The sequence below is a fragment of the Ascaphus truei genome, chromosome 4 (assembly GCF_040206685.1).
Source record: "Ascaphus truei isolate aAscTru1 chromosome 4, aAscTru1.hap1, whole genome shotgun sequence".
In the NCBI taxonomy this organism is placed as follows: Eukaryota; Metazoa; Chordata; class Amphibia; order Anura; family Ascaphidae; genus Ascaphus; species Ascaphus truei.
Window position 1 is genome coordinate 68,230,282 of NC_134486.1, and position 25,226 is coordinate 68,255,507.

The window sequence follows — 25,226 nt, forward strand, 5'->3', positions numbered from 1 at the left end:
GGTGGCTTTCTTCCTCAAAAATTTTTAAAATAAATACTGAGTCAGCACCCACTTTGTTGTTATATGGACCCTGTAATGTGCTTTTCACAAACATTGCATTTGTTGCTCAGTGGCTCAAAATGCACACCCACTTCTGTGGACTAATTATGCACACTAACCTTTTTACATATGTATTTATCACTCAGTATTCAAGTGTGTCAATTAAAACAGAACAGCTATGAATTTGGTTATTGGTGTTTATATAACAAGGACACTAACAGAATCATTTGTTTTGTTGTAAAACTTGGGAATTGTATTTGGCGTTCCAATTATTTAAATAGAAATTAAGTGCAAGTTTATGTTTGATATAAACATGATCAAATATTCCAGGATACTCTGCAGAGTCAAATGTATTACGGACACCCATCGGGAATTCATACTGATCTATTCTATCCAACGCATACAGCAACATTCTGAGTAGGTTTCAAGCAAGAACAACTGCTTTTAAGAATTTATGGCCCTTATTGAATATGCTGTAAAGTTGCTGCTCAGTGATGAAAAATATATATTATTCCCATGTATTTGAATTGACAATACTCTAGCATTAGGCAGCAGCTTCATAGCACATTCAATAGGGATCTAAGAGGGCGTGTGTGTGCATAAAGGAACAGTGTATCTATTCCCAAACTATAGGAATGGGTTAATTCAGCAATTAAATATGCAACTTATTAGGAGTAACCCTAATAATATGCAAGATCTTGTAATGCAAACAGAAAGTTAGAAATAAGACTTCTGAACAACATACGGTGTTACTTATGAGCTTATGTATTTCCCTGTCACCCTTAAGTTCCAAACTAATGTGCAAAAATATTTAATAGAATGGCTATATTCCTTCAGGCAAACCTGAAATAAAAATGGCACAAATCCACATCTTTAATTTCACATTGCAGTTTTCTGCCACCCGAATAAGCACACATTAGATTTGAATATGGTCCTTGGAAGCATGAACAAAATGGTAACCTGTGTGTATGCAACATATGCCCTTATTCAAAATACTGTGAAGCTGTTTTTTTGTGAGCGAGAAGATTTTAATCACATTCACTTGAACGATTCGCTGATCTGGAGACGTAGCTTCAGTTTATTGAATAAGGGTAAAGTGGCATATTTGTTATAATTTTGTTCATTGTACCAAGGTACTGTAGTAGTCGTCAATAATCTACTTTACCGTTTAAGGGTTTTTAGAGTTGTATTCAAAAGCTCACTCCTGCACTAAAGACTTCTGGCTTTCTGTAGGTTTGTAGCTAAAGGTTCTCTGGTTGCCAACAAATCTATACAATTATTTCCAGATTAACTGAACCAACCTGACCAAAAAAATAAAAAAAGGCCATGACATGCCTGCGAAACAAATAACCAAGAAAAGGAAACGCAATCCCAAATTAAACACAATAATGAAACAAAATGAACAAGTCTTGAGTAGTTTAAGAGTGGAGTCATTCTATTGCAATGGAACAGTGAGCTCAAGAGTTACCAAACTTAGTTCCATGTTCCACTTTTAGCGGCCACGCAAAATCAGCAATTGAACACTTAACATTTTCTTCCAGTTAGACTCCTCACCAAAGAAAAGTAAAATCACAATGTTTTTATGAGTGAATAATGCAAGGTCTAACTAGCTCCATTTAAAACAAACAATTATAACAAAAAAGGGTAAGAAGACTATATTGCAATATCAGTGGCATCATTTCTTTAATGGTACAACGTCTATGCATAGTCATCTCTACTTGTACCAACTGAGCTACGGGGCCCAATGTATTGGTCACCTATTTAAATTTACATTTATGTAACGGAACTAAATTCAAGGTTTGCAAACAGACTCACAAAAAAATTGTGCTTAACGTACCCCCACATATGCCAAAAACGTTACCGTAGGTCATGGTATTGGGTTAGAGCGTTTAGTGAATTGTCGGTGTACACGGACGACATACAGTTATGAGTCAGGTTCAAATCCACACTATCCTCTTATTGTGGGGTTCATCATTACATTTTAGGTCCAGGAATCACGAGGATTCTAACAATTCTTTACATGTACAGATAATACAGTAAGCGGGTGGCAGACTCAACGGTCTACTGCAAAACTACTGGAACAAATTTACTGCATGCAACTAGTCGTCATTCTCCTCACTAAGTCAGGGGCATCCTGATAGGCCAGTCCCTCAGGATAAAGCTCAATTGTTTTAACGATTAACTTTTTGAGGTAGAGGCCTTATAAATAAAAGGAGCGCTTTCAAACTAAGCGTTATAGCAAAAGTTCTATATATAAAGCCTAGAAAAGACTAAAGGCCACTAAAAGGGAATGCATGTTAAATGGTAGCAAGTATAGAGATCAAAGGTGATCAAGCAAATTTTGTGAGTATAGTACACACAATGTACAATTGAGGCATCTTGAAGAAATAGTGGATTTTGCAAGGACCCAGATTTAAGATCTTGGGAATGGCACTCCATAAGCTGTAGACAATTTGAAAGTTTATATAAACTCTTTGTACATAGTCATTACTCAATGTGAGGTTAATTTTGTTTAAATGCAGATATTGTGAAGCATGTCAATTTGTGAAGACACATTCTTGTGAATTCTCCAAGACCAAAAGTGTAAGATTTGCCACTACATTAACCATCTCTCTTGACCTGTGTCTGTGGGATGAAATTCATGGGGAAAGGTTAGGGCCCATGAACAGGTCAGGGATGTACCCCAGTAGCAAAAACACATTCACAAATCTCATAGGGTGCAAAACAAGTTGTCTTTCATTTTCTGGGATCAATCATATCAATTTAGTGATATGCAGCAGCAATTTAGATAAGGTGCTACTGAAGTAAAGTGGATTTACCATCTAAGGACTGTCTCCAAAAGGGTTAAATTAAAGTTTTGAATTCTCTGATTTTTTTTGTAAAGGTGTTGCTTGGAGATTAATACCTGTTTTAAATGGCTATTTTCTTTTGTATGTCCCTTAAATGTAATTGAGTGTACACCCAACATGGTATTTAAAAGGAAATCCGGCTGAGCCGCTACATTACTTAGGAAGAAGCACGTTTGTGCGAAACGCGCATTGTCTCCAGTAGTGAAGACTTGCTGCTCACATTCATCATTACCAGAGGTCTACAGAAGTAGTACATCTACGGATTTAGTGTATTTCTTGGCTTATAAGTTTGAGACATTGACTGTGACCATTACCAATGTCGAATTATATTGCCCAATTTTGTCATCTATTCAAATATATATATATATTATTATTTTTTCTTCAGGTTGCAAGACCGATAAATGCAACTTACTATAGGACTGTGGGTAATCAGTGAGAAATGCACAGTACTTCCGGAAATCAAAAGTTAGTGTGTTTAACCTACAGCTGAACCTGATTCGGTTGTATTACAGCAAATCACCAAAAGGAGGCAGTCTGACTGTGCAGTGAGCAGCGAGCTTAGAGGAAGATAAAGATGAGCCACCTTATTTCCTGCTTTTACATATACTTTACTATATGTGAAACAGCGTCCATTATTTTATTGTAAGCATTGCTTTAGACACAAACACAACTCAAAACAAACAAAAAAAAATGTAAAAGCGGTCAATTAAAAAACCTAATATTTGAGCCAAGAATCAACAAACCTGTACAGAAAAAAAAGTGAATGTTTTATTGGATATAAATGTTTATCTGCTGAATTAACCCAGTCATTTTTGTGGGAAACTATTTTAAAACTGTGGGAAAATGTGGAGTCTGCGGCACGAATATTTATAGAGATCAATGTAGTTCAGCTGCAAATATTTGAAGTTAGGTCAAACCAAGGTGTAGCAAAACCAAAACAAAAAGGTTGTGCATATCTCTTCCACAGATGCAGTTCATGCCCATACCTAAAGGTTTTATTGATCGTGGTTGTAGATGGGTCTCCCACTTGTGAACTATGACTTGGCATGGACCACTGGTATTCTGCAATTTAAAAGTTAAATATCTGCATTGATATAGTCAAATCATTTTTTCCCTTCTGTCTTCTAAGGGGTTTAAGCACTTGTGTGAAAGCCATTAAAAATGGTTTGCGGCCATTCACCTGAACCATCAAATGCAATTGCACGTTCGTGAATACACTTAAGGCCGTTCGTTACTGGAAATACTGTGAAGCCATCTTCCCCACGCTGGAGAACATTTGAGTCCTACTCATTTGAATGGATGTGAACGCCTCCCCAGCATATGGAAAGCTTCATCGCATATTGAAGAGCCTTAAAAAAAGGCGCAATCCAAGTAGGTAAATGTTTTTGCAGGTGATTTTTTTTTCAATTGTATTTTTTAAAACAGAGGATTGAAGCAGGGGGTCTCAAGAGCTGCAGCCCGTTAATTTCAGCTCCAGGTATCCCCTGCTTCCAGAAATACTTACCTCTGTAGGGGGTGCCGGTAGCTCTGCTTTTTAAAGATCCCACATGTATGACATCACGGCTTCCTATTTGCCCACAGGACCCGGGTGCTTTGAAAAGTGACCATTATGTGATCCCTGCTAGTGATCCGGAGCAGCTACAGGCTCACCCTATGGAGGCAAGTACCCCCAGAGCTCAAATTAATGGGGTTCAGCTCTGGGGCTCCCCTGCTTCAATCCTACGCCAAAAAAATATAACAATAATAATTTGCCCACTTAGATTGCCGCTTTGTCTGTATTACTTGTCCAGATCAGTTGACCAAGCATAAGACAAAATAAAACTTTTGTCTTACCAGTTGTACTGACTGAGTGGTATAGATTTGCTGTCAGAAACCGTGTCACAATACGAGGAGTAGTCATGTCAGTCCAAAAATTGCTTTGGAACAAATATTATATTACCTTGCCGGAAATATGATTAGTTAGGAGTGCCACCTGTTCGCTATATGCCAATTGTTTCTAAAAACGGCAAATCACAAAATGCATAGGGCATTTTTCTATGGTGGCATAAAGGCTTCACAGGAATCTGCCAGTTACCTGAAGTGCAGGACTTCGACTGTATACATCATTTGGGCAGAATGGAAAATGTGGAGCATTAGAAACAAATTATTTAGGGTAAACTAATTTTATCTCACTTTAAATAGAATTGTATTACCAAACGTTACTATTCATTTTCATACAGGATGCTCATCCCCACCCGTGCATTTCCAATTTTGGGGAGGTACATCGATGAGTGACTTGTCCTGTCTAACTACAGGCAAGAGCTTTCCCCAACTGAAAGGAAGAAATACTGAAGATTTATAGGGTTTACTCTGTGCTCGTGTCTGAAGAGCAGGGACAATTTAAAATGTGCTGACAAGAAAGAATTTAAACAAGTTAGAATACATGTTGTTCTTTATCAATACTGTACAAATAATTAATACAAAATTTGCATGCATCACATTGTCAAGACAGTGGTGTCAGATCTCTGAAGCAGAGCACCTTAATACAGGGGTTTTCAACTTCTGTGCCCAAGACCACCCATCCCCCAACAGGCCAGATTTTAAGTATAACCCTACTTCAGCACAGGTGGCTCATTTAGTGGCTCAGTGGAAGGGATATACTGAAAACCTGACCTGTTGGGGAGGGAGAGAGGTTTTGAGGACTGGGGTTGGGAACCCCAGCCTTAATAAATGATTTTAAGTACCACTAATCCTATTACCGCTGAACCCTGTTATAACGCGGTACTCGGGGTCCACATAATGAGACCGTGTTATAACCGGGATCGCGTTTAAAAAAGAAAAATTTTAAACAAAATGGGCGTCGCAATCAGGGGTCCACGAGGACTTACCCGCATCTGCAGCTCTCTCCGTGCTTCAGCAGCTTCGGTCGAGTGTGTGTTTTGTTTAAAAAAAAATTTTTTTTTTTTGGAGGGCAAACTTTAATAAGAAATCACGAGGCTCTGTCAGGCAGCGAGCAAGCTGGGAGATGTAGTCTTTGGGTGTCAAAAGCCATAGTGGAAAGGACAGGCAACAAGAGCCCTATTTAAACAAAATAAAAACACACACACACACACACAGCTGATGAAGCAGGGAGAGAGCTGAAGATGCGGGTAAGTCATCGCGGAACCCCTGGTCGCGGCGGCCATTTTGCGTAAAAATAAATAAATATATTTTTCTGCGTTGTAGCGAATCGCTCTATAACGGGGTTTAACTGTACTTAGATTTTAGGCAGCAGAAAGCAGGAAATCTCACCAAGGTATAAATATAGAGAATCATAATGTTGAGCTAATAGTGTATGTCAATATTTCCATGAAGGTGTATTGATGATGACAAATGTTACTCAATTCATTTAAGCACTCTTATTTTGCTGTGCTTAATCTTCCTTAGATTACCTACATACCGATGTAGGGTATCCATAGGATTTTTTTTTTTTTTTACACTAGTAAGACTGGCGGTTTGAAGTTTACAAAGCTGGACACTGCTAATCAATGCAGCGCTCCGGTATTGTAAATGTAATGTTAGATCTTGTCAAGAAATTCAGGTCAATTAGGACAAAAAGAAAACTGCAAATTCAATTTGTATCGTTTAATTCCAGGTATTTTGATACTCCACTATTGTGGCATGAACTGCTGCTACAATATTTAGGTCCCAACTGAGTTTAGAAACAGACTTTAAAAAAAAAAAAAAAAAAATGTTTAATAATCCCTCCTCTTTTCAAGTGGAGATGGATGATATTTGGTAACCAACACAGAATTATATACACAACACTATTAACTTCAAAGTTGGAAAGTTAATTCACTTGCTGCTGCCCCCAAACCAAGCAGCATAGCCCATGCAATTTATTGCACTGACCTTTTTGCAGGGCTGCTAAACAAATAACATTGTCTGCCATATTTTGTGTGTTAAATGACCAAATTGGTTACACCTTTGCCCACTAACAGAGAGAACAAGGCAATCTAAGTGGCCTATTTAGGGTCACATAACTGCACCAAAACAGATTGCAAAGCAAGTACAGCTCAACCCCCTTATAACGCTGTGCTTGGGGTCCAAAGAATCACATCGCGTTATAAGCAGATCACATTAGAAATAATGTACAATTGTATGCATTGTACAATAAAGTATTTAAGATACCAATAATCGTGTTGTAAAGTATTCATAAATACGAAAATTGGGAGCCACGCTTACATCGCGTTATAAGTGGATTTGTGTTGTAACGGATCGCGTTATAACGGGGTTTAGCTGTATAAGAACCAATCTGCTATGCAAATGAGGAAACACTTCTAGAAATCCCTTCATGCTAAATGCAAATAAACTGAATTCAGAGTATTAAAAACAGGTGTATTTTACGTGTTCAAAATAATTGAAAAATATAGTAAAAAACAAAAATAAGCACATTACTAGTGAAAAAGCAGCAGTGGATGTAGCTAGTTTTCTTTGCAAGGATGTCTTCATTGCTGACCAGAGCCAAGCACAAATGCAGTTACTGTGGCAGCAAAACTGGAGAAACTACAAATACTTGTTTTAATCCCACTGCAAGTGCTGTACAATTTTTGTTTTGCTGTTTTAAACAATACGTGGCAGCTAATTAACAGGAATACACCAGCTACATTTCTCTTCAAATGTGAACAAATTGCAAGCGTTGCAACTTTTGCAAATGCACTTTTAAATTATTCTCGGTGCTTCTCTTAGTAGAACACCCTATTTTAGTTTAATACATACTTTAAAACACTTAAATTAGGTGGATATAATACCTAATGGCCAAGACAATTTACAACAAAGTAACCATGACCACCTGATGTTCATGTAAATAATATGCGTAGGTTGATGCACTTTGCTATAGCCACAGCAAACTTTTCCATTAGATGTTGGTTTTTGGAAAGGAAGTCCCTTGTCTTTGTTTAAAACAAAAAAACTGACAGACAGGTTAAAGGGCAAATGCGTCTTTATAAGAACGCTTGATTATATATAATACACACACACAGGTTTAGCCCCAACGGTCTATTTAGAAAAAACAACATACCTTTGGATCCAGAAAGCAACCTTTCAAATATCGATACTGTACTGAAGTTCCTCTAGTAAGTGTGACATTTGTTTTCCATACCATACTGGGGGGGGGGGGAGAAAAAAAAAAAAACAAGATGAATAAGCCATTTCAGAAGGGTCACTGTACATCATTCTAATAACCGTTCTTGATTTAATTCCACAAAGATGTAACTATTGTTTTTTTTTTTAAACTAGCACAACCACTGAAGATAGCATTACTGTATACAGAACACACCAGGATTAGAGAGATAAAATAAACAAGAAACTAGCATAACAGATTTTGCTAAAATCAGACAGAAGTCACATTGAAGATGAGGGAATATATCAAAAGAACCCGCAAGGATTTCCATTTAGCATTTATAAGGTTCATAAAATGTATAAATAATTTTTTTTAATATGGATTATTGAACAGTGACATATTATAGACAAACTACAACATCAGTACTGTACACAGAAAACCCACAGACAGCACACCCAAAGGAATCTATAGCATACACACACATACAACCATGCCTGGAGATATAATTGCATTTCCTCCAGAAAGATTGTTTGTCACGGTTTTTTAATTTTATTTAATAAATGGCAATAGCGCAGAACCAGGGGACACAATGGCAGAGAAACTCCCATTTACTTCAATGAGTTTCTTGGACGATATTGTCCCAGTCTAGAATATCGCAGTTTAATAAATTATCCTCAGACAGACTCTTTCCTACAAAAGAGTATTTTTCCAGGAGAGACCACAGTATCAAGAATTTGATAAGAAGTATTTTAAAAGGGAATTTCAAAACCTCGAGACGCAAGACATTTGAATTGTAAAACAAATAGTTTAAGTCTGATCAAATTGGGACGGATCAAAAACATGTGGAATTTGTTTCATACTAAATTTGAGATCTAGATTCGTGTACTATGTTGGCTAAACATAGCACACTTGGAAGGTCCCAAATAATGGCGCACTGCAGACCAGAATATTGCTATATTAAGGTCAAAACATGCAACTAAATGTATACAGTTAAAATAATTTTATTAGTGAACATAAGGGTTAAAATAGAAATATAGATCCTAATTCGCAAGAATAGGATATATATATATATATATATATATATATATATATATATATATATATATATATATATATATATATATATATATATATATATATATACAGTGGTTGACAAATCACCAAAAAATCTACTCGCCACACAAAAAAATCTACTCGCCACCTAGTACCAAACGTGTGCTGCTTGGGCCAATATTTACTCGCCCGGGGGTTAAATCCACTCGCCCAGGGCGAGCAAATGTATAGGTTTGTCGAACACTGTATATATATATATATATATATACATACATACACACACACACACACACACAAATGTAAATACAACTGTATTCTCATCTGCATGTCTTAGGCAGGTCTGCAACCCCGCCTTTCACCATTATCACCCAGCACTTCCACTGCAGCAAGGGATTCTGGGAAATGACATGCAAAAGAGCACACAGTGCCACTTTTTGCTTCAAAAAACATTTTTAACATAGATATATATATATATATATATATAATCCCCTAGATGAAATTTGTGTATATATCTATTAGTTGTATAAAATGCCAAACAAAGTCAAAATTCAAATACATATGGATATTGTTGTTCCTATGTACAATGATAATGACTGTGTAGGGAGAATCTTAAAAGTTCCTCCTATAGATGTTCTCTACATGCCATTCTCTAGTAAGTGTACAGTGGGCATATTCTGTTATGGAGAAAAATTTCTCCTATTTGAAGAAAATGCTACTTGGTAACAGTGAACCCTTAGTAGATAATCCGTACAATTATGTACGGTACACTGTACAGTAATATTAATTGGTGGATGTCGTTGTATACGTACTGTGCTTCTGACTGCTCAGGTCATAAGTTGTATCAATAATGGTGTAGTGAATAAGATCTAGATATCCACTACATATAATGGTGTAGTGAATAAGATCTAGATATCCACTACATATAATGGTGTAGTGAATAAGATCTAGATATCCACTACATATAGAAGGATGCCATAAAATGTCTGGTGTATTCTATGCATATATAGTAACCATTATCCCATATACACTGGTGTACTGGGTCAATGAAGACCATGGATGTTCTGCGCATGTGCGGTGGATTCCGTACTCGTTTTCTTACGTGATGGTAAAGTTGTAAACTTATAAACATAAGTCGTATCCCCAAAGGAAATGGGGATAACGGGTACTAGTATTTCACTATGTGCAGTTGGCATATGGGAGAGGGTGCCATTATCCTAATGGTAATGTATGTTTATACATACAAGTCCCATATATGCTGCAGTTAAATACTGCTGTTATCGTATGTTGTTGTGCATATTATTAGAGTCCTGTGAGTTATGTACTCTTCAATATGTTAGCTCGTGTCTCTTTGTAGTTGGTATACACAGATCAGCTTGTTTTCAAAAAAAATTTTTTACATGGAAATACTGTTACCACAGAGTACACAGGTTTAACCCCCAGCGAGTTGATAGGCAAAACACAAGACAGAGTTACAGGACAAACCTCTATGTTAAGCCTCAGGGGTTAAATATATTCTTATTCCAGTATGCTGCTGTCAGCAGACTGAGCTACTAGTCGCTGTGAGATCACCGAGATCACTGTATGTTTACTGTGCTTGAGGCACATAAACACGTTGTGTACAAATAATATGCTACTCCGTGATCTATAGATATTTATTATATATCGTGTGTCTCAACAGTATCCGTGTATTTTATACGTGGTAACCAAAACCCATAAAGCGGTGTTACAGTAGTTCATATTGATCGAGCCATATTGCTGACAACTGCGAGATCATAAACAACGCTGGCTATCTAGTCAGTAAAGTAAGATAGGAGGTAGGACAGGAGGTCCTAATCTAGTATATACAGTTTTCAAATAGTAAGAGCTGTAGCGTTTAATGCTACCATTTCGGCTAAGACCCGACGTACGTTTCGTCGCTCTGCTCGCGACTTCTTCCGGGGTGGGCGTTGCCGCGTCTATGTCGGCCCCTTTATACATTACCGTTGCCGTAGCAACCAATAGACGATAGTTGTAGCCTAATGTGGTGGTGCCGTACAAGTACTGCATGTGGTATTGCAGATAGATTCAAAGGTAAGGCAGTCTTATATTTTGACCTTAATCAAGTTTAGTGGTCACTCAGTGTGATGCAGACTACAAGAACTTGCCAATGTTCAATGTTGAAGAGAATATATTATAATGTAATGCACAGATTTCTTAGATCACAAAAAAGGATTATACACAAATCCTTCATTTAAGCCAGATGGATACTGAGTGTGTAATGTATAGATCCATCTGGCTTCACATTGTAAAAGTTTTTGGTCCCAATTGCCCTTATGTATGTTGGGGGCAATGTGGTCAATCCCTTGAAAGGTAAGTGTACCTATGTCTCCCGCGTGTACTTCACGTACATGTCTGGAGACTGGGGTGTCAATGGAATTTCTAATAGAGCCCAGATGTTCTAGGACTCGTCTCCTAAATTCACGTTTAGTTTTTCCAACATATTTCATTCCACAGGAGCTGTTGATCAAATAAATGACTCCTGTGCTTTTACAGTTGATAAAATCTTTCAAAATGAAGGTTTTTGTGTTTTGGATGTTCGTGAAAGTTTGACTTTCTCTCATGAACTCACAGGCTTTACAGTGATGACATTTGTAAAAGCCTTTAACAGTGAGCCATGTTTTCTTATTTTTGTGTCTTGTGAAGTGACTGTGCACGAGATGATCCCGCATATTCCTGGAACGTCTCCAAACAACTGATGGTCTATCTTTGAGGACCATTTTCAGATCATCATCGCAGGTAAGTATGTGCCAGTGTTTATTCAATATGTGGTTAATGTCTTTCCACTGCCCATTGTATGTACTAATACATATGATTTCTTTATTCCCATCAGTTCTTTGTTTATCTGTGAGGAGGTCTTCCCTTGGTGTGGTCACTGCTCGATGGTAAGCTAACTTGAGTTGTGCTTTTGAGTAGCCACGAGCTAGGAAATCGTCTCATTTCTTTAGCCTGTTCCTTAAAGGTTGCCAAATCAGTGAAATTCCGTCTGATCCGGAGATATTGGCCCGTAGGGATCCCTCTAATGAGAGGTTTGGGATGGAAGCTGTCCGCCATCAGATAGCGGTTAGTCGCTGTCTTCTTATAATTGCAGGTAGCGAGATAGCCATTTTGTGTTTTTGTAATTTTTAAGTCTAGAAAGGTAATGCTTTCACTACTGATCTCCGAAGTCAGTTTGAGATTGTGTTCATTGGCATTTAGAAGGTTAAGAAATAAGTCAAGTTCCTGTCTGCTTCCCTGCCAAAGTAACATAATGTCATCAATATATCTGATCCACATATCAATGTGTTCAGTATATTGTGACATTGCTTCGGAGAATACACTAACCTCTTCCCACCAACCTAGGTAGAGGTTAGCGTAAGTGGGGGCACACGTAGTGCCCATAGCCATACCTTGTACCTGCAGATAATATTTACAGTTGAAGAGGAAGTAGTTATGTTGGAGGATAAATTCCAGAAGTTCAAGGATAAATGAGTTGTGTTCTGTAAATAGTAAGCTCTGCGTGGAAAGAAAGTACTTTACTGCCCAGAGACCCAATCATGTTGGATACTAGTATAAAGAGACTCTATGTCAAAACTGACTAGTAGAGTTTCTTTTCTGACCTGTATTCCATCCAGACGTTTCAATACGTCCTGGGTGTCCTGGACATAGGATGGTAAGGCGGTGACAAAATTCCTTAATACCTTGTTTATATAGATACTGGAGTTCTCTGTCAGGGAGCCTATGCCCGACACTATGGGTCGGCCTTGCGGTTTAATGTTTTTATGTATTTTTGGTATACTGTAAAATGTAGCTGTGATGGGATGTTTGTTCATCATAAATTCTTCTCATAATACTAAATTTGAGGTTGCATGAACTTTTAACACTTCACCCTAATAACTGTAACCCGAACCTCCCTCTTCCATGTTAAGTACTACAAATGGCTGCTTTGATGTACCCATGTTAAACACTGAATTTATGTCTTGAACTAACTGTTAAAAGGGCTACATTCTTTTTTGGTTCTTCTAGTATGTTTTTCCAACAAGATGTAAAGAATATCCAGCGTTTGCTCATTATCTGATGAAGGGAGAAGGTCAGCTCCCAAATATATGAATCAATCACAGTGTTGATACATTGCATTCCATATATTTGATTGGACTAATGTCTACAACATTTTGTTCAGGCAAAATGGTAGAAACTATTTTTATACTGCAAAATAAATTAAGACTTTAGACAGGTTACTAGACATACATCTACATTAGAAATGCAAATGTTGATGCATCCTATTGTTAAAATGTACATGGTACTTCTTCAAACAGTAAAGCCTGGTGGGATCTCTCATACAACCTTAAGGAATATGTCATTCTAAATATTCAGTAATGAGAGGGACAGCACAAATTAACCCTTTCACTGCCGGGACACCAGGGGCACTCCTGGACCACTACTACATGATCAAGGCATAGCGATCATATGGCAACTGGCCCCGATCATATGGCAACTGGCCCACAGTAACATGAACAAAAGTGAAGGGGGACCTCCCCATAGAAAGTGAGCAAAAGGCACCATGATGGTTCCTGCTTGTGATAGGACCCGTGGCATGCCAGCCATCATGACATACAGGGAACGTCATAAAGGCCCTTATTAATATTTCTTTGCACGTTGTTTTTTTTTGGCAATTTTTACTTACCAATCATTACCATCAGGCTGTAAGAGGACTGCATTTTCTGGTTTCCAGGAACCCAAGACATCACTGCTCCCACACAGAGCAATAACTTCCCCTGCAAAAGACAGGCAAGGTCAAATGTACAGTTTTATGTCCTCCTATCTAAATAAGATGGCATTTCTTCCATGACAGCACAAGAAGGACCAATCTTTATTTTTTTAATGCAAAGTATTTTCTCGGATTACGTGAACCAGACTCATATTTTTAGTGGGGAAAAAGTGACAACACTGCACATTTCTGTGTTACTTTTATTTATGTATTTATTGTACTTTGCACAGTTTTGTGGTTCTGCAACTATTTAATCCAATGATACTGTATTGTACCAGGTTTGCAGTTTATTTCAAACTACAAAATGCAGATCCAGAGCAACCAAACTGAAAAGTAAAAAAATAAAAAAAAAATAAGGAGGAACTAGCAGTCCCCCGACTATACCCTTGCAAGCTGCATGAGGCTTGACGACAAAGTTTAAGGCCGCGCTTATAGTGCCGGCGCCACGACGGGTGATGTCACCCATCGCCACAGGCGAAAGTTAGATTTCGCTGGGCGGCTGCGTCGCGGGTTTTCGGGAATTTGATTGGTTTAAGGGCCGTCACGAGGCGACAGCCCTTGAAAAATCAAATTTTGCTGGCTACCAGTTTTAGCGACGGCGACCCGTCGCATTGTCGCCATCGCGCTTACTATAAGCGCACGCAGCAGCGGCAATGCTTTTGTTTTCGGGCGACGTTGTGTCACCGGCACTGTAATTGCGGCCTAGGAAGCAATTTGTTTCAACACGTTACCTTATTTCGACCAAGTTTATACATGCTGCAGAATTTCATTTGCTCTATACCATGGGATCTCTCAATTGAGAGCTAACAAACTGAACTTTGTCCATCTTGGTAAGAAAACAAAATAGCCGCAGACAGAAAGCTGCCAGTAAACTAATCAGTAAAGGTAACATGATAACATTTCCAATACTCTCTGCATCATAAATCTGACTAACACACCTCTTGTAATCTCCTAACTTCCATCCAAACTGGGGAGGTCATATTGAGGCTATTCCCTGTGATGGGAAAATGCGCATATGTAGTCTTAATTTAAATTGTACATAATGCTGGGGAGACTGGAAATACATTTGAGAATGACTTTGGAGTATCTTATCTTTATTTGCTCATGTGACAAATCATTGCAACCTACTGTAGCAATTTAGCACTCACTGTAATGGAGACTGTAGTTAGGACTCTAAATACAGTGTACTGCACATGTAAGCAAATACTGCTGCCATTTTCAGGCATGAAATGTCACAGCATAAAATTCTCACTGCCCATTCTATCACGTCACTACTTCCTTGAACCTTGCAGCATGCGCAATTTCATTCGGTTGTGTGTTTTTTTTTTTAATGATTCCAACTTGCAATCACTAAAATTATTTTGTATATTATTACGTTAATTTTAATCCCATAACGTTCAGATAAAAGTGTATACTTCTTTTACCAATTAGCAAATGCAAGAAAAGATACAAGCTAAAATACAAATCTGGAGCAAGACCATAAGTACACTGCCAAAAAGGGCACATGTGCGAGCAGATCTTGAAAGCGGGCTGCGCCATCAGAACGTGTCAACTTAGCATTGTAAAGAGTTTGCACTCAGAGCTTCTCTCATTTTCAAATTTGTTACATCTTTTACATGAACTTGTTGGACCTTAGTCAAATGTAATAAATACATTAGAAATGTAATATCTCCAACAGTGGTATAAGCCAGGGATGCACAAAGTTTTGCCCTGCACCCCCTGCCTGCTCTCCCCCACCCTCACAATAGTCTGAAGCGTCAAATGATGCCGCAGGGTCTTGTGACATCACAGCATGTCACCCCGCAGTGTCACATGATGCCGCGTTGCCCAAGCAGACTGAGTCAGGGTAAGGGAAGTTAGAGGCCTCACGCGGTCCCCCGGCATTTAAATGCCTTGGGGGGGGAGGAGGGGGGAAGAGGGCAGGTCCTCTGCAACTGCCACACACGCCCCATAAAAAAAAAAAATCTCTTGCACCCCCCAGTTTGTGCACCCCTGGTATAAGCAATGGTATGCATCTTAGTTAAACAGGGAAGAAATTTTTTTTTGGCCGAACTTTAATAACAAATCACGAGGCTGTCAGGCAGCGAGCATGCTGGGAGTAGTCTTTGGGTGTCAAAAGCCATGGGGGAAAGAACAGGCAACAAACCAAAACACACACACACACCACCCTCGTCCGAAGTGGATTAAGCATGGAGAGCTGTAGATGCGGGTAAGTCCTCACGGAACTCCTGATCGTGGCGGCCATTTTTTATTTTTATTTATATAAATTGTTGTGTTTTTTATAAATGGGAGCCACGCTGAGGCCGCGTTACAGCAGATCGCACTATAACGAGATACACACACACACTACATAATATCACTTGTAAGCACATTCACATGTCTTAGACAGGTCTGCAACCCTGCCTTTCAACCATTATCACCTAGCATGCAGTGCTCCCACCTTTTGCCTGGAATATCCATTCACATGGAGCTAATGTGAATGGATATTCAAGGCAAAAGGGGGCACATTGTGTGCTCATTTGCATGCCATTTCCCAGAATCCCTTGCTGCAGTGGGAGCACTGTCTGCCAAGTCAGCGGTACGCAAACTGGGGGGCGCAAGATTAAGGGGGTGCGCAGGCAGCGTGTGGTGTGTGCGGGCTAGCATACGCTGTGTGCGGCTGAACAACCTCAAGACACTGACTGGTACTGGGTTTGCAGCTGGGGAACCTGGTTCAATTTCCGTTGTCGGCTCCTTGTGACCTTGGGCAAGTCACTTTACCTCCCTGTGCCTCAGGTACAAAAAATAAAAAAAAAAAGGATTGTAAACTCCACGGGGCAAGGACCTGTTCCTGCAAAATGTCTCTGTAAAGCGCTACATAAAACTAGCAGCACTATGCAAGAACATGCTATTATTATAATGCTGGACTACATTGCCCACAATGCTGTGCAAGAACTGAATAAAATAACCCGAGCAAGCGATCGATTACAGAGAATGGAACGATCTGCAAATTAGTTAATCACTCGTCAGTGTGCAGATTGTATTGATGCATATATTGAACGGTAATATATATATATTATTTTTTTTTAAACTGCAGCTTTAAAAACCAGCATTGTTTCATAATCATTGTTCTTTAGTAAAATAAGTATAAACGAACCTGGGCTTCTATACAACAGCTCAAATTAATAATCAGATGCCAGACCTTCTTACCAGCTGTAAATTTCCTATGTTTAGGAATTAATAAAGGGAATTAATAAATTCCTGTAGTGTTTCCTGTCCAAATCCACTATTTCCATAGTAACCATTCTCCTTGAGCAAAACAATTGAAATATTATTGAGACCTAGGTTTACAACAGCAGCGGTGCAGAGACCCCGCGCTCTTCCCCAAGTCATGTATATTAAATGCCGGGAGAACGCGTGAGGCCTCTGCAATGCTATCCTTACCAAGGTCCAGACGCTCTGCGACGCGTCACCATGGCAACAAATGACGTGACGCGGGTCACGTGTCATTACCCCGCAGCATCATTTGATGCAGGTCTAAGGTAGGGAGGGGGGTGCAAGCATCCAGGCAGGGAGCAAAAGTTTGCGCTCCCCTGTACACCATGGTTTCTGAAACCTCCAATAATATGAATATATTATGAAATAATATAAATCACTAATGATCTTAACCGTGTGGTTGTCCACCATAATACTTAGGCTGCGGCCACGCTGTCGCTGAGCGTGCTCATGCTTGGTGCTTTCACTTTAATGTAATCTAATGAGCATGGCCGCGCTGACACTTCGTGCATGTACGCTCGGCAATGCTCAGCGTTTGGGTCGACATGGAAAATTGATTTACAAGCACTCAGAAGGGGTCACGTCCCAAAATCACATCACAATACTTCCTTCAATAACACGCCCCGATCCAGCCAATTGCACGCCCCGCAAACACCACGTCCCCGCCCCCCCCCCCCCCCCCGCTTGCGCTCACAAATTGAAGGACAGCCGAATGCTTATGCTTGGAGAGTTGGTGACGACATCTCTCTCTCAAGCATGAGCGCGCTCAGCGGCAGCGTTAGGCCTCGTCCAGGGTGGCGCTGAGCGGGCGCGCTCACGCTGGACCCATTGTGACAATGCGCGTGGCCTGCATGAGGGCGCGCCTGCTCGGCGCTCAGCCGTTTGCCAAGCAAGCAAAATTCATTTTGCTGCTCGCAAGCGCGTCACATGAGCGGTTCGCCCAATGAGGGCGAACCAGCTCCTTGACATCGGGGTCGCGCCCCCAAACGCGCACGTACCTAACCAGCCGGGAAAAGCACGGCTGAGCAGGGCGCATCGCCGGAGTGCCAGCGCACCCGTTCCCTACCTGGACGAGGCCTTAGATTTGTTCTACAGTACAAGTCTGAACAGCAGCATGCTACTGAACTCTTAGGCCCAGGACATAGTGCACTCAGCGTCGCTGAACAGATGCACAAAGCCCCTGCATCTGTTATCAGCGCGGCTATAGTTTCTCCCTCCGCATGCGCGCTGATGCGTGCGGAGGAGAAACTTCCCCGAGAGCGGCAGGTTTGAAATTTGCCGCTCGGGGAAGCGGTCACGTGACCACTCCCATCCAATGGGGCTGCAGCCGGTCCTACACAGGCAGTACAGAGGTGTGTGTGTGTGAGCGGGTGATGTGTCCCCCTTCTGCCCCGATCCCTGTCTCCCTACCAGCGCGGGAGATGGAGGGGTGTTGCGCTGCCCCCGTGGGGGCGCGGGAGGGGAAGAGAAGGGGGAGCGGCCGGATACTTTGCTGAACCGTGGGATCATGAACAGTCTTTTGGAGTCAGATGTCAGATGTGCTGCATGTGGTAGTGGTGAGGAGCTTGTTCAGATAGACAGGTAGCTTGCACAGAAAGTATTTGAAGGCAAGAAAGGAAAGATGAACTTTTAGACTTAAGTGATGACCAATCTAGTTCTTTGAGCATTTCGCAGTGATGTGTCTTGTAGTTGCATTGGAGAACAAAAACGGCATATTGAATTGTAGAGGGTATAATGTTTGCTAAGGTGGGTTTGGGGTGCCGAGCCGTATAATATGTCCCCATAGTCGATAATTGGCATTAGCATCTGCTGTGCGATACACGTTCTGACCAGCAGACTTAGGGAGGATTTGTTCCTGTAAAGTACACCTAGTTTGGCATAGGTTTGGATGGCAGGGTATCAATGTGCATCCCAAATGTTAAATGGGAGTCAAACCATATGCCCAAGTATTTAAAACTAGTAACAGGATTTAGGGTGGTATTAGCGTTGGCTCTGATCTGGAGCTCAGTCATTGGAAGCTTTAAAAATGTAGCCTTGGTCCCAAATACCACTGTTACAGTCTTGCCAGTGTTTAAAAACAGTTTGTTTTGGGAAATCCAATTTTCAAGTCTAAAAAAACAGACTGAAGTATGTGTTCAAGGTCAGAGAGGCTATGGCTGTGTGCATATAAGATTGTATGATCTGCATACATGTGTATTGAAGCTCACTTACAAGCTGTAGGAAGATCATTGATGAACACGGAGAAGAGTAGGGGCCCCAGAACAGAGCCTTGTGGGACACCACAAGTGATATCCAAGGGGTTGGAGTTAGAGCCCGAGATGGACACATGTTGGAATCTCTACCTGATAGGTAGGAATGATACCAGTTTAAAGCATGCTTCACTATTCCAGCGCACTGGAGTTTGTTAAGCAAGATAACATGATCAACAGTATCAAAAGCCTGTGCAAAATCTAGGAATATTGTACCAGTGAGTTGTCCCTGTTCCATTCCACACTGGATTTCATTGCAAACTTTTAGGAGTATAGTTACCGTGGAGTGATGGGGCGAAAGCCAGATTGGAATTGGCTAGGGAAATTTGTCTTGGTATAGTAATCCCTTAATTGGGAGTGAACGCATTTTTCCATGACTTTGGATAGTATTGGGAGAAGAGAGATTGGCCTGTTTTTGTTCCCACTTTTTAAGATTGGGACAATTCTGGCAGTTTTCCAGGTCTTAGGGATATGGCCTACAGACAAACTAGAGTAGACTATGGAAGCTATTGGTTTGGTAATGGCTGGGGTACCAAGTTTTAGGAACTTAGATTGCAGTAAATCAGGTCCACATTGGCTGCTTAGTTATAATTTGAGGAGCACTGGTGTAATCTTCTCTTTGGATACTGGGACAAATTGAAAATTTTGAGCAGTGTTGGGAGAGGGTGGAGCTATAGGGGTACTCTCAGGATGAGGTTCATGTTTGTGGTTTGGGTTGCGTTCGCTAATAAGTTAGTAGCACAGCCCACAAAGTAATCATTGAATGCATTTGCAATGTCAGTGGGATTTGTCAGAGTAATATCCTCGTTAGTGATATTACTTGGTTGTTGATGGCTAGAAGGCTGGAATATATTGTTGATAACCTTCCAGAAGTTAGCTGGGTTTGGTGTATTCTGGTGAAGATTGTCAGAGTAATATTGTGCTTTTGCATGTCTTGTGGACAAATAAAGTGAATGCTGCACACCTTAAAAAAAAAAAAAAAAAAATATAATAATAATAATAATAATAATAATAATAATAATAATATATATATATATATATATATATATATGATACAATTACCGTTTGTTTGCCTTGTGTACATATTCCGCAGGCTTCTGTAATTATTAAAATCGTTGGTAGTGCCAGTTACTTTGTAGCTTTCCCACAAAGCATTCCCGAAATGGTAGAGTGCTATAAGGTCAGTTGTAACCCACGGAAGGTTGGCCCCCTGTACTCTTATTCTGCGTAGTGAAGCATGGGTATCACAGAGTTTTAAGAACTCTGATTGGAAATAGTCGAGCGCAGTATCAGGGTCGGGAATTAAGTCGATTCTGTACCAAGGGCAGTTGGTAAGGTCAGCCAGAAACTGCTGTGGGTTAAAGTTTCTAAATGTTCTAGTGAGGAGAACTTTAGGGCTTGAATGGGGCGGTTTAAATTTTCCTTACACAGTACACTATTGCATGGTCACTGAAAATGTTAGGAAGGATGCCAGAGGATTGGATTCTGATAGGATTTGAGGAGAGAATCCAGTCTAGCAAGGAATGGTTGTGCGATGTCAGGTTTGTCCGTGTGGGTTGGGAAATGAGTTGCGTTAGGTTAAGTGACTTGAGTTGTATCTGGATTTTGTGGTTTTTAGGGTCGAGCCAATGGTAGTTGAAATCCCCAAGAACTAGCAGCTCACTCTTCTCATTCAGAGAGGAAATGGAGCCAAGAAACTGGGTGATATCAGTCAGGGACTATAGGGGGCGGAAAATGCTAGCAACCAAGACGGGCTTAGAAAAGGGGAGGCAGATTTTGCCAACTAGGATTTCAAAAGAGGGTGGGCAATTTAACAGTATAAATTGTAAGGTGTCTGCAATATAAAATAACACCCCTCCTCTCTTTGGCCTATGGGATGGTGTATAGTGAGAAATTAGGGCTGAGATGTAAGATGGGGCAGAAGAGTGAAGTGAGGAGGAGAATTGAGTGTGTGATACAGAATTTTATAGGAAATCAGGAGAGGGATTTCAGCAGGGTAGACGCAGAAACAGATTTAGGAAAGCGTTGAGTGATTCTGGCAGCAGCATTTAGGATAGATTGTAGGGGAGACAGGAAGTCCGGACAGCAGGAGGTTACAGTAATCGAGACGGGAGAGAATGAGGGCCTGAGTCATAGTTTTAGCAGTCAAGCGACAGCAGAAAGGGCGTATCTTAAGTTATATTGCGGTGGAAAAAACAGACAGGTTTTAGCTACCCTTTGAATATGAGAAAGGAGTCGAATGTGACCCCTATGCAGCGTGCTTGTTCTTCTGGGTGAATGATAGTATTTCCAACAGTAATGTAGGAGGTGGTAGTAGGGCCAGGTTTGGGAGGAAATATTAGGAGCTCTGTTTTTGCATGTTAAGTTTAAGTCGGCGGAGGGCCAAGCAGGATGATATAGCAGAGAGACATTCAGAAACTTTATAGTCTGTACAGCAGGTGTAAGGTCAGGGGTTGTAAATTAAATGTGTGTCATCAGCATACAGGTGATATTTGAACCCAAGAGATGTGACTAGGTCACCTAGAGAGTGTGTGTAGAGAGAAAAGAGAAGGAGGTCCCAGAACAGAGGCCTGAGATATTGTATTAGCAAAAGAGACACTGAAAGTACGATGGGAGGAGATCCAGGATAGTGGATATGTGCTGTCCCCCCTCCCCTTTGCATTACAGAGTTCCCAGGTGACATTCCAGTTAACCTTATTTGTAGAAAAAGAGCCCAAAAAGGTAAAATTAGCAGCCTGTAAGTATGTTTATAGCTGCTCTGGTAGTGGAATACACGATGAGAATATTTATATAGACAGCACACCTATTTTTTCATAAACAAAATAGTTTAATTAAATCTCATAAACACCAGACTATTTGGACAATTTTCTAAGAAACAAGGTCAAACTTTAAAACTACAACCCCTCTTTTGAGTTGAGCGAGCTCACGTTGAAAAATTATATAGATATACAGATATACCTTTTGAGTTACTGCTGCAGTTGAGATCTGGGAGCTTTGTCTGCTGTGGTGACTCTCCTGGGAACGCTACGCTCTACAGCCTTGATTGTGACTGATTACAGTGCGTGATGCCTGCTCACTGTATGTTATGAATTGTAAGTGTGGCTAATTATACTTTTTTATAAAGTAAAATATATTTTTTCTAACTCGATTGCGCCTTTTTTTTAATGTTTTATTGTGGATGGACGTCCCTACCCTGGAGATTGCGGGGTTGTTAAGGAGGCAGCGTGAAGTTGTCAAAACTGCTCTACTTCTTTTAAACCAACTCTTTGTTTATCTCAGGATCACAAGATCAGCAACAGGGTCTTAAAGCTGCAGTTCAGTCTATATCCTGCATGTGTGTTTTTTTTAATAAATCAGTTCTGTAGTAAGAAATAATACTTTTAGCATTTTCTGTTTTTAAAAAAACAACTTTGAAAGACCAATTTTCTTGTATTCTATTTTAACAAGCATTTGCTAAGGCACTGCCCCTTCATGGCCTGTCACAAACCCAGGCACACCCCTTTGTCAGCACTGCCCTCCCTCTCTCTAAACGTGCACTAGCATCTGGTCACATGATCTTCCTCATACAGTAGTACATTCAAGGAAGCTGGAGAAAAGGGATCAGCCATGCATAGCAGCTCGGATAGGCGATTTCAAACTTATTACAGTGTTTATTCCATTCATTGCACGTGTATATAATGTAAAATTGTAATAATTCCATTTATAGCAAACGTGTATATGTGAATATTATTTAGATGTATATGTATGTTACTGAAATGTGGAGTGAGTGTGTAGGTAAATACACACAATACACTTCCAAAGCATATATATATATATATATATATATATATATATATATATATATATATATATATATATATTATATATATTATATATGTATGTATATGTATGTATATGTGAAGTTATGTGAGTAAAAAAGTGACAAAAACCCTCCATAGCAAGGCAAATAGCAAATGGAAATATTACTGTATGCTCATTTGTATGTATATATATATTTATATACACACACACTTCAAATACGGATAGTGATTCACGTAAATGATATATATATTCACTTTCTGGGAGTATAAGAGTGACTGTCCTGTTGTTCCTTTTTTGTATCCATCATTGAATGGTATGCACCCTCTCTTTACGTTTATTTTATACTAGCTGAGAGACCCGGCGTTGCCCGGGATGTAATGTTCCCGCTCCTCTCTCCTCACCCCTCCCCCTCTCTCTGTTTGTCCCCCATTCACATCAATCCAGTTCCCCCCCTCCCTCCTTTACAGCTTCATGCAGTGTGTGTGCGTCAGTCATTGTGTGTGCGTCTGTCAGTCAGTGTGTGTGTGCGCGCGCGTCAGTGAGTCTGACGCAGAAACACAAACACACACACAGACTGACTGACGCACACACACACACAGTCAGTGTGTGCGTGTGTGTGTGCCTCAGTCAGTCAGTGTGTGCGTGCGGCAGTCAGTCAGTCATTCAGTCAGTGTGTGGGTGTGGGGGTGTGCGCGCGCGCGCGTCAGTAAGTGTGTGTGTGTCAGTCAGTGTGTGTGTGTGTGTGTCAGTCAGTGTGTGTCAGTCAGTGTGTGTGTGTGTGTGTCAGTGTGTGTGTGTGTGTGTGTGTGTGTCAGTGTGTGTGTGTGTGTGTGTGTGTCAGTGTCAGTGTGTGTGTGTGTCAGTGTCAGTGTGTGTGTGTGTCAGTGTATGTGTGTGTGTGTGTACCATTCATTGTGTGTGTGTGCGCGCGCGCGTCAGTCTGTGTGTGTGCGCGCGTGGGTGTGGGGGTGTGCGCGTGTGCGTCAGTCAGTGTGTGTGTGTGTGTCAGTCAGTGTGTGTGTGTGTGTGTGTGTGTGTGTGTGTGTCAGTGTGTGTGTGTTTGTTTGTGTCAGTGTGTGTGTGTGTGTGTGTGTCAGTGTGTGTGTGTGTGTGTGTGTGTGCAGCAGTCAGTGGGTGTGTGTGCAGCAGTCAGTGTGTGTGTGTGTGTGTGCGCGCGTCAGTCTGTGTATGTGTGCGTGTGGCTGTGAGGGGTTGTGTGCATGCGGCTGTGAGGGGTTGTGTGCGTGCGTCAGTATGTATGTGTGTGTGTCAGTCAGTGCGTCAATCAGTCAGTGTGTGTGTGTGCGTGCGTCAGTCAGTCAGTGTGTGCGTGCGTCAGTGTGTGTGCGTGCGTCAGTCAGGGTGTGTGCGTGCGTCAGTCAGGGTGTGTGCGTGCGTCAGTCAGGGTGTGTGCGTGCGGCTGTCAGTGTGTGTACGTGTGGCTGTCAGGGTTTGTGTGCGTGCGCCAGTCAGGGTTTGTGTGCGTGCGCCAGTCAGGGTGTGTGTGCGTGCGTCAGTCAGGGTGTGTGCGTGCGTCAGTCAGGGTGTGTGCGTGCGTCAGTCAGGGTGTGTGCGTGCGTCAGTCAGGGTGTGTGAGTGCGTCAGTCAGGGTGTGTGCGTGCGTCAGTCAAAGGGCAGGCGTGGGGGGGGGGGTGAAGGGCAGGGGTAGGGGGGGTGAAGGGCAGGGGTAGGGGTGGGTGAAGGGTAGGGGTGGGTGAAGGTCAGGGTTAGGGGGAGTGAAGAGCAGGGGTAGTAGGGGGGGTGAAGGGCAGGGGTAGAGGGGGGTGAAGGGCAGGGGTAGTGAAGGGCAGGGGTAGGGGGGGTGAAGGGCAGGGGTAGGGTGGGGTGAAAGTGAGGCACAAATTGTTGGCAGGAGTAAAATGTCCCTACACACACACACACACACACACACACACACACACACACAACGGGAGTGAGAGGTGGTGGAGAGTGGGACTGGCGCAGATCCGAGGCTGCTTGGCCCCCCAGCGGCTGGGGAGTTGGCGGCCGGGGGGGTAAGGGAGCGGGCGGGGGGGGGGGTAAGGGAGCAGGCGGGGGGGTAAGGGAGCAGGCGGGGGGGTAAGGGAGCGGGCGGGGGGGGGGAGCGGCGAGGGGGT

General features: G+C 41.3%; 2 protein-coding genes across 5 annotated transcripts in view; one reads left to right on the forward strand and one right to left on the reverse strand.

Annotated features, from left to right (window-relative positions):
• SHLD1 (shieldin complex subunit 1) overlaps positions 1–25,226 on the forward strand; it is a 287,950-nt gene that overhangs the window by 66,588 nt on the left and 196,136 nt on the right. Inside the window, exons 3-5 of one of the 2 annotated variants that reach the window (XM_075595998.1) lie at positions 4,018–4,259; positions 11,704–11,796; positions 11,891–11,942. Coding sequence is in view for 1 of the 2 variants with exons in the window: in XM_075595996.1 (XP_075452111.1) it covers positions 11,869–11,942 (74 nt within the window). In the remaining variant the exon portion in view is untranslated. Of the gene's footprint in view, positions 1–4,017; positions 4,260–11,703; positions 11,797–11,853; positions 11,943–25,226 lie in introns of those variants that run through there. The other variant, XM_075595996.1, reaches the window with a different exon arrangement.
• GPCPD1 (glycerophosphocholine phosphodiesterase 1) overlaps positions 1–25,226 on the reverse strand; it is a 58,227-nt gene that overhangs the window by 28,410 nt on the left and 4,591 nt on the right. For all 3 annotated transcript variants that reach the window (XM_075595990.1, XM_075595989.1, XM_075595991.1), the window contains exons 3-5: positions 13,721–13,811; positions 7,927–8,011; positions 3,875–3,950 (exon numbers count right to left, since the gene is read on the reverse strand). In XM_075595990.1, coding sequence (XP_075452105.1) covers positions 3,875–3,950; positions 7,927–8,011; positions 13,721–13,811 — 252 coding nt within the window. The remainder of the gene's footprint in view (positions 1–3,874; positions 3,951–7,926; positions 8,012–13,720; positions 13,812–25,226) is intronic.